Source organism: Orycteropus afer, unplaced genomic scaffold (assembly GCF_000298275.1).
Source record: "Orycteropus afer afer isolate SDZICR_OR568_19922 unplaced genomic scaffold, OryAfe1.0 scaffold00313, whole genome shotgun sequence".
NCBI classification, from domain to species: domain Eukaryota; kingdom Metazoa; phylum Chordata; class Mammalia; order Tubulidentata; family Orycteropodidae; genus Orycteropus; species Orycteropus afer.
In genome coordinates, this window is record NW_006921900.1 from 2,606,666 (window position 1) to 2,620,991 (window position 14,326).

Consider the following 14,326-nt stretch of genomic DNA (forward strand, 5'->3'; position numbering starts at 1 on the left):
AAAAAAAAAAAAAAAAAAAAAACCACAGGTAAAGCTCTTCCTGGTATTCCAAGATCCAGCTGACATCAGCATTGATATCCCTTGCCCCGCATCCTATTCTGAATCTAGCTTGAACTTCTGGCAGTTCCCTGTTGATGTACTGCTACAACTGTTTTTTAATTATCTTCAGGAAGACTTTAATTATGTATGATGTTAATGCTATTATTTGATAATTTCCACATCCTGTTGGATTACCTTTTTTAGAATGGGCATAAATATGGGTCTCATCTAGTTGGTTGGCCAGGTAGCTGTCTTCCAAATATCTTGGCATAGATGAGTGAGTGCTTCCAGTATCGCATCCAGTTGTTGCAACATCTCAGTTGGAATTCCAACACTGTCTGGAATCTTATTTTTTGCCACTGCCTTCAGTGCAGCTTGGGCTTCTTCCTTCAATACCATCAGTTCTTTAACATTTGCTACCTCCTGAAATGGCTGAAAGTTGACCAATTCTTTGTGGTGCAGTGATTGTATATTCCTTCCATCTTCTTTCGGTGCTTCCTACATTATTCAGTATTTTGCCTATTGTTGTTGTTGTTGTTATGTGCCGTCGAGTCAAACCCGACTCATAGCGACCCCTCCTTGAGTTTCCGAGGCAGTGTCACTACGGAAGTAGGATTGACCAACCTTCCTTCTGAGGAGTGGCTGGTGGGTTTGAACTGCCAGCCGTCTGGTTAGCAGGGAAGTGTCTTAGCCACTATGCTACCAGAGCTCCCATTTTGCCTATAGAATCCTTCAAAATTGCAATTTAAGACTTGATTATTATTATTATGAGTTCTTTCAGCTTAAGAAATGCTAAGCATGTTCTTCCCTTATGGTTTTCTAACTCCAGGTCTTTGCACATTTCCTTATAATAACTTTATTTTTGTCTTCTCAAGCTGCCCTTTGACATCTTCTGTTCAGCTTTTTTATTTCATTATTTTGTCCTTTTGCTTTAGCTACTCTCTGTTTAAGAGAAAGTTTCAGAATCTCTCCTGATAGCCATTTTGGTCTTTTTTTTTTCTTTTTAATGAACTTTTGCTTTCTTTATGTATGATATCTTGATGTCACCCCACAACTCGCCTGGTCTTTGGTCATCAGTGTTCAAAGTGTCGAATCTGTTCTTGAGATGGTCTCTGAATTTAGGTGGGATATACTCACAGTTGTACTTTAGCTCTTGTGGACTTGTTTTAATTTTCTTCAGCTTCAACCTGAATTTGCATATGAGCAGTTGATGCTCTTTTCCACAGATGGCCCCACCCTTGTTTTGACTGATAATATTGAGCTTCTCCATCATCTCTTTTCACAGATGTAGTCTATTTGATTCCTGTGTTTTCCATCTGGCAAGGTTCACATGGATAGTCACCTTTTTTGTTGTTGGAAAAAGGCATTTCCAATGAATAGGTTGTTAGTCTTAGAAAATTCTATCATGGATCTCTGGTATCATTTCTATCACAGGCCATATTTCCCAACTAGTCATCCTCTTCTTTGTTTCCAATTCTCACATTCCCAGTAATTATCAATGCATCTTGATTGCATGTTTGATCAATATTATCTTGATTGCTGATTTTCTGTTGGCACCTCTTTCAATTTTGTGTCCAATGGGAATGTCTCACTTGCCTCACCCTAGACCCCACCAGAGAAGGCCTAGGTACTTCCCAGGAACTCAGGGCCCTAAGATCTGAAAACCTTAGGTCACTGAGTCTTCACAACTGCCCTGAAAGACTGGGCTCGCCAGATACCAATTCCACTTTTCAGAGACACGCACCAAGGCTCCAAGTGGGGGAGTGCTGTCCCAGGTTGGCCCTCCCCCTTCATTCAGGCTCAGAGCTTAAGGCTAGGTTGCCCTTGGCTAGTAGCTCCAGGCCACAAGTCCTTGTGTTCTAGGGGCAGTGACCGCTGCCGGCATTTTGTCATCAACCAGCTCCGAAACCGACGCTACCTCATCTCAGGGGACACCCAGAGCCACAGCACCCTGGCTGAGCTCCTGCACCATTACCAGGAGGTGCAGTTTGAGCCCTTCGGGGAGACCCTGGCTGCTGCCTGCCCACGGGTAGGCATCCCTCTTCCCTAGGATGAGGGTGGTGGGGCAGGGTGCCCATGTCCAGGATGTCTGTCATTCGGACATAAGCCTTTTCTCACTTTCCCTATTTACTGCCATCTGGGGGCATTCAGTGCAGGACTGTGGGTCCTGTTTGAAAAGGGAAGACCAAGGCAGCAGCTTATCTAAGGCTTACCTGAGGGACCTTGTGAGAATGTCTCAGTCCCTCTCCAGAAGTCTCTGATAGGCAACTGGAGGGTGGCCTGGGGTGTATGACCACGTGCCTACCGTGCCCCTTGTCCCCAGCTAGAGGACAATGATCTGTATGATGCCGTCACTGTGGGCCTCCACCAGACCAACCCAGGCCTGGAAAGTCAACCTGCCATGGTGTCCCCAATGGTTGCCCCAGACAAGGCCGCCAGCCACTGCCCTGCTCCAAAGCCCCAAGTTTCCTTCCTCCACACAAAGAAGACGCTTGCTTCAAGTCCCAGAAACCTCTCTGAGGAGGAAACCAAGGAGGTGAGGAGGGTTCTGGGGCCCCCCAAGGTCAGGGTTGCCAGTGCAGGAACTTAAGTACCCACAGTCAGGCCTGAGAAATCCTGCTGGCCAGTCCCCTTAGGCTTCGGATAGTGAGTACCAGGTCAAGAGAAGGATAGTCCCAGCTTGGAATGGCTCAGGGGTTCACCCACACTTATGGCCTGCCTCTGGTCAGCTGGGTTTGGTTCAAGCCTTGGCTTCACCAACTTTTAGCTGTGTGATTTTGGGCAAGTCACTTGATCTCTCCGAGCAGCAGTTTACCATTCCCAAAATTGCTATGAGGTTTGAATGAAAGGATATAAAATGACTGAAGATCCATTGTAAACTACAGAGCAGGGTGCCTGTGAGTCAATACTTTATTCTCCTCTATAGCACCTCACGCGAGGGACTCAGAATTTTTCTTTATATCAGATCACAGTATGCCAAGGGCTTCTCCCTTCCAAAATATTCACCAGGATCCATATGACCTTCGCTAAATGTAGTGTTACCTCTCCCTTTTTCTTTTTCTTCTCTAGCCTCACTGGCCATCTGGATCCTCCTTGAACACACAAAGCTCACTCCCACCTTAGGGTCTTTGCACATGTACCTTCTGCCTGGGGGGGGGGGTTCTTCCCACTAGATGTCAGCATCCTCACAATCTTACTTCATTCCAATCTTGGTTTAAATATCCTCCCTCCCACCTGTCATTCTCTCTATCCCCTTACCCTGTCTTCTTCACAGCACTGGTCACAACCTGACACTGTATGATGATATACAACACAATGCGATGCACTGCTATGGAGTCGGATCCAACTCATAGCAACCTGTCCTTGGGTTTCCAAGGCAGTAGCACTATGGAAGTAGATTGCCCAACCTTCCTTCCAAGGAGTGGCTGGTGGGTTCGAACCATCAGCCTTCTGGTTAGCAGTCAAATGCCTTAGGCACTATGCCACCAGAGCTCCCATATGATATAATATTGTGTATTATTGCAAACCGTACTATATTATGAAACAGAGTGGTGCATTGCCTAGCTCTCAGATTAGAATGCTAAGTCCCCAAGTTGGTCTGGCTCACCACTAGGTCCTTACTACCTAGGACAGTGTCTGGCATACAGTCAGCACTAAATATTTATTGAATGAATACTGAATTGGGGCAGGCCGTTCTGGTGGGGGAGGGACCAGTGAATAAGTGGGTTCAGGGGCCTCTGAGAGACCAGCATACTTTACTGGAGGGGGAGGAACCAGGCTGGATGCACTTGGTGGGAGGTAGAGCTGATGAGATAAGGACCTTATTCAGAGCCTAGAACATGAGTGTTGGCATGGACTCTCAATGTCATGTGTCCAAACCCAGTATGCAACAATCAGGTAAAGTGAGGCTGAGATAGGAGGCTTCAGCTTACCTGAGAGAGCTTCTGTTCACCTGAGGGCCTCCTTAAGAGGTTCTCTGTCCCTGTCTCTCCAGACCTCCATCAGGGTGCCCCTGCAGCCTGAGAGAAGTACCTCCCTCCTGGACGAAGGAGAAGGCCCCAATGACATCATCTATGCAGACCTGAGGAAGATGAACCAGGCCCAGCTAGGCCTGCGCACAGAGGTGTCTAGCAGGCAGGGGGCAGTTCTTGCTGGCCGCCAGACCTGCTCCCCAACCAGGGAGGACCTGGGGAGACTTTCAGATGGAGGCCACAACAGGCCTGATGGCCCTGGGCCTGCTCTTGCTGGGATGAGCCCAGACCCAACAGTATCTCCCACATCCTGGGGGTTCCTCCTACCCCCAAGTTCTGAGGGCCTGGGATCTCCAGCTGTGACCTGGAGCCAGGGCTCTCTAATGCTGAACCACAAGGCTCAGCCCTGCTCCCAGAACAGCTCTGCAGACACCTATGAGCTCACTGGGACAACAGGCCCCCTGCAGCAGACCAGGGATGGGCCAAACGAAAAAGGTGATACCTACGAGCAGATCCCAGACTGCTGGGCTTACCCTGCCAGGCCCCCACATCCTGGGGCCAGTCTCACCTACAGCAAGCTTTCAGGGCCCACAGAATATGGCTACGAGAGGATCCCAGAGCCCGGGAACACCTATGAGCAAATTCCAGCAGTCAAGAGCAAGGAGACTGGACGGACACATAAGGTAGGCTCCATGGGTAGAGAGAGGTGGTGGACCTGTGGCTGTCAACCAGGGCAAGCCAGGTCTCTGCCAGTGCCCAGAATTATATCCTTCGTCTGGTGGTGATGGGAGAGGTGGCTGCCAGATGTGAATAGAGGATGGGGCATCCATGTCTGCTCTTTCCCTGGCTGCAAAGTCCCATGTCCTCTCCTATCCCTGGTGGCCCCATTTACAGTCCCACCTCCACCCTGAGTAGGACATTAGAGTATCCTGCGGCCCCCAGTTGGGCCAGAGAACTCTGAGGGGTGGGACACCTGGAGCTTGATATTTATTCCATTCTCCTTTCTAGGCCTTTCCTTCCCCTTAGGCTCCTTAGTCAGAAGAGGGCAGATGCTTAATCCAGACCCAGAGGTCTGATGGTGCCATTTCAGGCACTTTGAGAGGCTTGTGGGAAGAGGTGGAAGTAACCATTAGTATTCCAACTTGGCCTCATTTCCTCCCTCTACCCCCTCAAGTGAATGCAGACAGACCCTCTGAGCCTGGGTCTCTCCATCCCTGTCCAGGGACCTAGACCCAGCACCTTCTCCCCCCTTGCAGCCTGACAAGCTCCGGAGGCTCTTCTTCACAGACAAGAAGCACAAATTCTGAGGAAGGTCTAGCTTCCAGCAGCCTACACAAGTGGGTCTCCTGGTACCTGAGCTGTGCCGGAAGCTATGAGAAAGCTCCCAACTCACCTGAAGACTCAGATCCTCAGACCCAACCAGCCTGCCCTGGATCCAGGCTCAGAGACACAGCCCAGATGGCTACCTGAAGAAGCAGCAGGAGGGGGCCTTTCAGCTGTCTGCAGTCCATGGCTGTGCTCTGCTTCCCTAGTGCCTGCCACCCACCCAAAGGAGGCAACCAAGGCTCAAGAAGAGTGGGGACTGACAGGGTTCATTACCTCCATGTCCCAGATGGACCTGCTGAGGCCTGGACTGATAGACTAGGCTTGCCTTCTACTCTTCCATCCATGTGCTCACTGAACATTTACCGAGCACGTGATGAGCCCTGTGCTAGGACAGAATCTTCCTAACTGGTTGAGACACTTCCTGCCATGGCTCTTGAGACCAAAGCCAGTTCTCTTCCTTGGGTCCTATCAGCAGGAAGGAGAGGAGGCCCACAAGTCACAGCTCTTGCTCCTGCCCCATGGTGACTAGGGCAAGAAGCCATGGGAAAGGGCAGCAAAAGTGGTCACCCAGGTAACTGTTCTCATCCTGAATTAGGCCCGGCTCCCAGGGACCATCACCTCAGCTCCTCTCTGCCTTCTGCCTTTGTACCAGTCTCACCACGTGAGCTAGCAGACTCTAAGGGTTATCCAGTCCAACCTCTTTGTGCTGCAGATGGGGAAACTGAGGTCCAGAGAGGAGCATCAATATACTTAGGGTCACACAACAGGGCAGGGCCTGGATAGATAGCACTTAGTAAGGCAGGTTCAAGCCAGGTCAGTCTGGGGTGGTTTCTGGAGCCAGCCAGAGGGCACTTGTGGTCACCACTATCTAACTAAGTCACCCTTGCCTAGCCTCTTCCTCCAGGCCGTTATAGCCTTTAGGCATGGCCTCCAGACCCTTCCCATGAGACCTAGCCCCAATCTGGTGGCTCTGACCTCCAAGAAACCTAAAAGACCAGCCCTGGACACAGCCTCAGTCCTTTTCCTAAAGCCATTCCCTCAGGCCAGGCTGCTTCCTAACTCTCCTCCCCTGTGGATCCTTCCTGTTTTGTCCTCACTTCCCCTCTTATACATGAATCCCTACCTCCATAAGGATGAGCAATTGGCCTGCTGCCCCTACTGCCCCCAGGCCCAGGAAGTGGAAAACAGAACTGACCAGCATCAGACACCACAGGCACCCTGGCCCAGCCCCTGGACTGAGAAGGTGCCATTCACATTTGTGGGAAAATCTGTCCTCTGCTGTCTCTTCACTCTGCAGCTTCTCCCTCTGAAAAAATGGAATTCTAAGTGTACCTGTCTCAGCGGGGCAGGGGGTGGGGGTTGTAAGGATTGGTAGTAAAGCAGCTATCCTTGTGTCTGACACATGGCTGGTGTTCTGTGTTAACTGTAATTATGTTATGAAGGGAGTGGAGACAATTCTCACCCTATGTCCTTTGCGGGGTTTACATAGAGATCTGGGGCACAGATGAGTTCTCCTCCCAAAGGTACCAGCATTGAAAACAATTTAGTGCCTAATGGGGGAGGGCAATGCTTAGCCCTGAGAGGTGAAGCACTAATGATGGGATTTCAAGGATTGGGAGAAAAGGTACCATACTTCCTAACATTGGCAGACACTAAGAGAGTATCTGCCTTACTACCAGGAATTCACAAATCTATGGACAGCAAGGACTGCATATTACTGGGAAGGGTAGATGTGGTGGTGCTCACAACCTGGAGGCAGAGACAGGGGCAGAGCCCTTAGACCCACTGTTCACACAGCTTCACATTGGGAGGCAGGGAGATGGGGAGCAGGCAGGGGGGTGAAGTGTGGCCTAGCCTTGGGTTCTGGAGAGAGATTGCATAGCTCATTAAAATCCTGTTCCTGCCAGTCCCCCTTTTTGCACTCTGCTCTGGGTAACCAGGCTATTTGCCCAGCACTTGGACAAGTGAGCGAGCATCCCCCACAACCTTTAGCAATGGAGTTGGGGGAAGGTGGTGGAGCAGAGAGCCTACAGGGGCCACGGGTCCTTGGTCCAGACCACAGGGGGCCTGGGAAGAGACCTACTCCTCACATCCCCCCTTCCCTGGTTAAAGTTTTTTTGTTTGTTTGTTTTTTGTTTTTTTGCTGAAGGGCTACAGGAAATGTTCATTAGTATAGACCCCAGAGGTCAAGGCCAAAGCTCCTTTCCTGGGAAGCCTGGAGATCACATCCATATAGACAGCAGGGCTAGATGTTGGGCTTCCAGGCCCCTGTGGCCTCAGCAATGTTCTCAGATCCGGACATGGAACGTGCTGGAAAGAGAATGATAGAGAGGGTGAGAGGCCCTGGATTAAGTGGGTGAAAAAAAGCAAACCAGGCCCTCAGCCTAACCTACCCCAATTCCTTAAGGAACCCTGCAGAGAGATCCCCTAGTTAATCAATGCTGAGGGAATGAGCCAGGGTTCTTGTGTGGATCAGGCTTGAAGGACCCACTGTCCTTAGGGATTCTAGCTCCCCAATCATAACCAAAAGACCCCAGGTCTTTATTATTCATATACTGAGAGCCTAGGCCCTGCAGGAGAAAAGGGACTTCCTAGTCACACATCGAGGGGAGCCAACCCTCCTGCCTCTGGCCTGCATAAGGTCTGCTTGGCACCACTGCTGTCATGAGCAGTGAGTGACAAGGGCCTCATCCCTCTTGGGGTCCCAGGAGGCCAGACTGTCTGGCTGTGGCCCCACAATCAGGCTTGTCTTGCCCTAGCCCAGCCCCTCTGGGTGGTGACACCTGAGAAAGTCAGGGGCCTTGGCGATCATGTCCTCAAAGTCAGCAAAGCCCAGCTTGCCATCGCCATCCAGGTCAGCCTCTTCGATGACCTTGTCGCACACGAGCACCACCTCTTCCTCGTCCAGCTCCGACTTGGTGAGCCGGGCCAGTGTCATCTCCAAATCCTCCTTGCAGATGAAGTTGTCAGTGTTGAAGTCTGTGGAAGTTGGAGATTCTCAAGCCAGGTCCAGGTCTCCTCAGGGATTCCAAGGGACCTGGCCTTCATCACGTCTTCCTCTAAGCTGGTCATACCTGATATCCCCACCAAACCTTCGGAGTCCACAAAGCATCTCTACATACACTGTGGGGATACTGATCCCAGTCCACGTAGGGGAGAGGCCTCAGTACCCCCAAAGCATATCTTGAACACCCACATCCAACAAATTAGCCTTCACAGCAACTCACAAAAAAATAAAAACCACATTGGCAGTATTCACAGTCTCATCCTGAGACAGCTCAAGGGTTCAAATCTGAGGCTCCCTGGGAATTTCAGGCCCAGACCAAATGGCCCTCCTGGCCTAACCCCACAATGGACTGTATTTTACCTCTACGTCCAAGGAAACCAAGGCCCAGACAGGCCAAGTGACTTAATCAAGGTCTAACAGCTGCTCAAGAGTTGGAGCAGGGATCCTGACCTGGGCCTTTTTTGACTGTAAGGCCCATAATATCTTTTTTTTTTTTTTTAATTTTTATTGTGATTTGGGTTAAAGTTTACAGAGCAAATTTATTTTCCATACAGCAGTTCGTACATATTTTGTCTCATGACATTGACTGCAACTCCCCACAATGTAACAGCTCTCTTCCCACTTCCCTATCTTATCTTCTTAACTATACCACACTGCCTTGGACAGGCCCCGAGTCAGACAAGTGGGGTCAGGAGACTCAGAAACTCATTAGGAACAGGCCTTGTGTCTGACCTTTGTGCACACACAGCAGGGAACATGGTTTAATTCTACTTGGCAAAAGGCACTATCACTGCCATATGGCTCAGAGACCTGAGCTGTGTGCAAGCTCACTGTGGTGAATTTAACTTCCTCCTTTACCATTTTCAACTCACCAACCAGGTCTTTGCACATGCCTGGGGTAGGTGCCCTTCCCATCTATCTGTCCAGCAAATTTCTGTTCATCCTTCAAGTCTCTGCTGAAACATCAGCTCCTGGAGAAAGGGGCTTCTTAGATTTAGGGGCTCCCCCGCTGAGCCCCTCCATCCCCTCACCCACTGATCAAATCCTGGCATTAATGGTGTGATGAAGATCCTAGCTGTTAATGTTACTGAGCCCTCTCTGTGCCTGAGAGTGTTAAATACTCTCATTTAAATTTCAAAATCATTTTATTAGATAGGTACCATTAGAATCGCCACTATACAGATGAATGAACTGAGACTTGGAAAGGATGAGTAACCTACTGAGGTCCTGGTCAGTGTTGGACCCTAGAGCCCGAGCTCATGACCAGTACTCTACACTGTCCATCTCCTGCACTGGCCTGTGAACATTTCTGGGGTAGAAATTAGGTAGGACTCATCTCTGTCCCCAGAGTGGCACACAGTAGGTTCTCCAGGAATATCTACTGGATGGATGGATGGATCAATGGATGGATACGATGGGTGGATGGACAGACGGATGGATGGATTCTTGTAGGGTTGGCAAGATGAGGATTCTTGTGTCCATTCTGTATGAGGAAACTGAGGCTCAGAAAGGGCTTTTCTAGAGCTCAGAGCCCAGATCCCAAAGTCCTAGCAGCCCTTCCTTCCCTATTCCACCCTCTAGCTCAAGGAGGCAAGGGAGCTATGATTCTCCTGCTGCCTCTTCCAGAGCTGCCTGCCCTACTGCTCTGCCCTTCCTCCTCTCTGGTAGACAATCACCTTTCCTAGGAGCTATGCCTGGGGAGTCAGAGACTGGGGAGAAGATGGGTGGAATCTGAAGAGCTTTTCACATAGTTGTGCAGATATAGTTTACCGAAGGTGGACAAGGTAGGCACTGTCTTTCTGATAAGCAAACACAATGGGAGTGCACAGATGTATAAAATCCAAATCAAATAACCAAACTCACTGCCACTGAGTCGATTCTGACTCATAGCAACCCCTATTGGGTTTCTAAGGTGGTAAATCTTTACAGAGGTAGATTGCCCATCTTCTTTCCATGGAGCAGCTGGTGGATTTGAACCACCAACCTTCTAGTTAGCAGTCAAATGCCTTAGGCACTATGCCACCAAAGCATCTATATAAACCAAAGTCCTCTGAAACAAACATAGGAAAACTATAAAATGAAAAAAAAGCCAGGTATAGTCCCCATAGGAACACCTGGCTACTAACTAAAAGGTTGGTAGCTCTAACCCACTAGTGGCCGTGGGAGAAAAGACCTGCCATCTGCTCCTGTAAATATTACACCTAGGAAACCCTATGCAGCAGTTCTATTCTTTCCTATGGGTTTGCTATGAATTGGAATAGACTTGATAATGCACAACTAGATAGTCCCCATAGGCTTGTGATCCATTATTGAGCAAAGGTGCTAAGGAAGGGGCCTTGGTTTGACTTGTCCTTGATGCCTCTGGATCAGGATAGGTCCCAGGCCCATCTGAGTCACCATCTGAGGACTGTCTGAGGATTTAACACCAGTCCCCATAGACCTGCCAGGCTCACAGGACAGCACAGGGTATGAGCTCTGTGAGTGTGGGTCTCCTAGTGTGGGATAATAATGTGCTTCATGACGCTCTGGCGCCCTCTGGTGGCCTGTGGGATGCCCCCCCCCCCATCTCTGGCAGCAGTGGGGAAGAGGGGCCTCTAGGAGCACCCCTCCCAGTCTGGAAGATGAGGCTCTGGAAGCTTGGCCTCATCACCATGGTGAGGCCTCCTGGTTTCAGTCTGGCTTCTCCTTTTCATATCTCTAGGCTGCTGAGAGGTCTTTCTCCAATACAGAGCTCCCCTTTCCCATCCGAAATTCTGCAGGGGTTCACCAGTTTGCTGAGCACAAGGTCCCAAATCTTTGGCTCCTCAAAGCCTGGTCCCTATTTACCTCTCCAAACTCAAACTGCTCCCTTGTCCCACCACATTCCAAACCTCCTCATGTCATCAAGCCCTGTACTTTGTTGATTTCCTGAGTCTTCACATGCTGCTCCCCCACCCCACCTCTCCTCTTATCCACCCAGGCCCTGCTTAACTGTCACTCATGTGACTTCTCCTCCTACCAACCACTCTCACGCTGGGTGGACTGAGTCCCTCCCTCCTCTGCTCTCAGGAACCCCCACGGGATGCCCCTTCAGTACTGTTGGTCCTCATTGGCCACCCAACTGGTGCTCTTCAGCCTCTCTACTTTCAGTCCTACAGAGAGGAGACAGCAAGAACTGATGACCAAAGGACCCAAATGCCACCACCCTCAGCATCACAGCCCCTGCTCCTTCAGACCCTCGTTACCATAGATCTTGAAGGCGTAGTTTGCCTTGAGATCGCGGGGAGCTGATTCACAGAGCACGGAAAACATGTCAACAAAGTCATTGAAGGTGAGGTTCCCCTCGCCGTCCTCAGAAAAGGCCTCCACGATCCTTTCCTTGAAGGGATTCTCCTGAAGGAAACAGCCATGGCAACCACCATGGGAGCAGATTAACTGAGAAGGCTCTGGAGCCAGACTGCCTTCAGCCTGTGTGACTTGGTTGAGTGACCTAATCCTTCTGAGCCTCATCTCCCCATCTGTCAACCCCAAACTCATTGCTATGGAGTTGATTCCAATGCATACTGACTCTACAGGAAGTAGAATGTCCTCATAGGGATTCCAAGGCTGTAAATCTTTACACAAGCCGACTGCCACCTCTTTGTTCTGCAGAGCAGCTGGTGGGTTCACCACCTCTTAGTTAATGAGTTCAGAGTATGTCAAGTGTTGGTATGAGGCCTGGCATACATAAGAGCTTAGCAAGTGTTAAGTTACGTCATATTGTATCAGTTAGGTAAGTATAAAAATCTTAGCTGATCCAACTTGTCCTCACTGGAGGCATTGCCTCACCTGAAGTGGAGCAGGGACTGGTCTGTTGCCCAGAGGTGCATCTGAGGTTTCCTGCCTGGAATTTCCTGCCTTGATGTGCAGGGCTGTGTCCCTAGCAAGTGAAGACGACAGCCCAGGGCACAGGCAGCTCTAGCTCAGAAGTTACAGGCCAGGATTACAGGAGGTAGAAGTAGGGATCCAAAGGATCAATTAACTGGACCAGGTTTTGGCAGTGACACCCACAGCACTGGTTCAGACCCCCAGCCAGCAATCACCCACACCAAACTTCCAAATCTGTTGCCATCAAGTCCAACTCATAGCCACCCTATGGGACAGAGTATAACTGCCTCCATAGGGTTTCCAAGGCTGTAATCTTTAGGGAAGCAGACTGCCTTATCTTTCTTCCATAGAGTAACTGGTGAGTTCAAACTGCTAACCATTTGGTAAGCAGCTGAGTGCTTAATCACTGTGCTGCTAGGGCCAATCTCCTATGAATTCTCTGATGTCACTTCCTCCAAGGAGTCACACCACCTACTCTGTTTTCTGATTCCAGAGCACTCAGCACCCCCTCTCCTTACTCCAATGACCTAGCACCCCTCCGTGCCCAGCCCCAGGCCACAAGAGAGGACTCAGAGGCAAACCACATGGTCCCCACTCAGGAGGGCCTCACACTCAGTGACCCTCTGAGCTGATCTCAAGCTCCTCTCTGCCATTCTGGGCACTTCTCTACGGCTGTAACTGGGACTCCGTGACTCTCACGACTGAAGTTACCTTCACAACCAGGCCCCAAGAGGATGCTATGCGGTGCTCTGACCCCAGCTGCACATCCCAGGCCTGGCCAAAGGCTACTTGCAAAGTCCTACAGCAACGTGGAGCTTTGGCCCAAATGTTTTACATTTGAAATAATAAATACCTTGAATTACACTGAATACTATTACTCAGATAAAATTCAAATATTATTGTTTGAAATAAATAATAAAGGTAAGGAACTCATGAAATGAAACTTTTATTTCAAATATATATGAACCCGGGTCATTTGTGTGCATGTTGAAGTTTGCGAAGTGATGCTATCCATAATTATGCTGACTTCAGTGAGAGGTCAGGGCCAGAGAGAAGGGAAAATTATCTTCAAAAACAGACACAGGGTTAAATGGCTGGTGCCATTTAACAAAGGGGCAGCAGGAGAGCACAGGGTAAGAGCTCAGCTGACCTGGGGCAGCACCAATCCATAGTACCCTACCGAGACCCACACATGCAGCTCATTTAGTTACAGTACAGATGGGGAAACTGAGGCAGAGAGGTTCAGGAACCACTCAAGGCCACACAGCCTCTAAGAATGGAGCTGGAGTTGTGATGCCCCTGCTGCTTTGTCCCACCCAGAGGTGTAGACAACCCCCTTCCACCACCCCCAACCCACCTGCCCCGCCCAACGGCCCCTCCCATACCCGGAGCTCTGGCATCTGGATGATGAGGCTCATGGGCACGTGGACGATAGGGCTCTTCCTGTAGTCCATCGGGACGAGGTTGGGGGCCAGCTCGTAGAACCGTGCATGGAGCCTGCCAGGGAAGCAGAGGAAAAGCATTGGAGGCGACGAGCCACAAGGGATCTGGTGCTGCCTCACCTGCACCCTCTGTTTCAGGTGCTGGAGATTCTCCTTGGCCATGAGCTGGAGAAGGGCCCAGAGAGGCCTTCTGCTCCACCCAAAGGGTATGAGGTTTGGAAGTGATGTGGGTTCTGCCCAGGCCTCTCTGCTTATAACCAGATTATGTTCTGATCCTGCTTCCACCACCTACACACACCACCACCACCACCACACACCACCACCACCACCACATCTCCATCCCTGGTGACCTGCAGTCAGATCTTTTTTTCCCCTTTGGGCTCTCATAAGTGTTTTCTGTGTGCCAGGCATTGTGTAAGCACTTAACATACTTCACCTCATTTAATCCTCCCCACAGCTGATGCACTGTGAACCCAGTTTACAACTCAGCAAACTGAGGGCTAAAGAGGTTAAGAGTGGTTTGTCCAAGTCCACACAACTAGAAAGTATCAAGGTCCTCAGCTGGAACCCAGGACTGTGGAAATTCAGAGCAGAAACACTTAACTATTCCTCCTCCTTCAGCTTCTGCTATCTCCCCACTCCTGAGTCTCTGCTTTCTGAAGTCTTGGTCCAGTTCCTGGGCTCCCTAATGTAGG

General features: G+C 50.0%; 2 protein-coding genes across 2 annotated transcripts in view; one reads left to right on the forward strand and one right to left on the reverse strand.

Annotated features, from left to right (window-relative positions):
* SH2D7 (SH2 domain containing 7) overlaps positions 1-5,317 on the forward strand; it is a 12,223-nt gene extending 6,906 nt beyond the window's left edge. Inside the window, exons 3-6 of the mRNA XM_007951831.1 lie at positions 1,903-2,068; positions 2,363-2,575; positions 4,034-4,693; positions 5,267-5,317. Of these exons, the coding sequence (XP_007950022.1) occupies positions 1,903-2,068; positions 2,363-2,575; positions 4,034-4,693; positions 5,267-5,317 (1,090 nt within the window). The remainder of the gene's footprint in view (positions 1-1,902; positions 2,069-2,362; positions 2,576-4,033; positions 4,694-5,266) is intronic.
* Positions 5,318-7,624: 2,307 nt separating this feature from the next.
* CIB2 (calcium and integrin binding family member 2) lies at positions 7,625-13,679 on the reverse strand. The gene is made up of 4 exons (XM_007951832.2): positions 13,575-13,679; positions 11,568-11,715; positions 8,120-8,315; positions 7,625-7,646 (listed from the first exon to the last, which is right to left on the reverse strand). Exons 1-4 carry the CDS (start codon positions 13,641-13,643, stop codon positions 7,625-7,627), a joined length of 435 nt encoding a protein of 144 aa, XP_007950023.2. The 5' UTR covers positions 13,644-13,679.
* Positions 13,680-14,326: the final 647 nt, after the last annotated feature.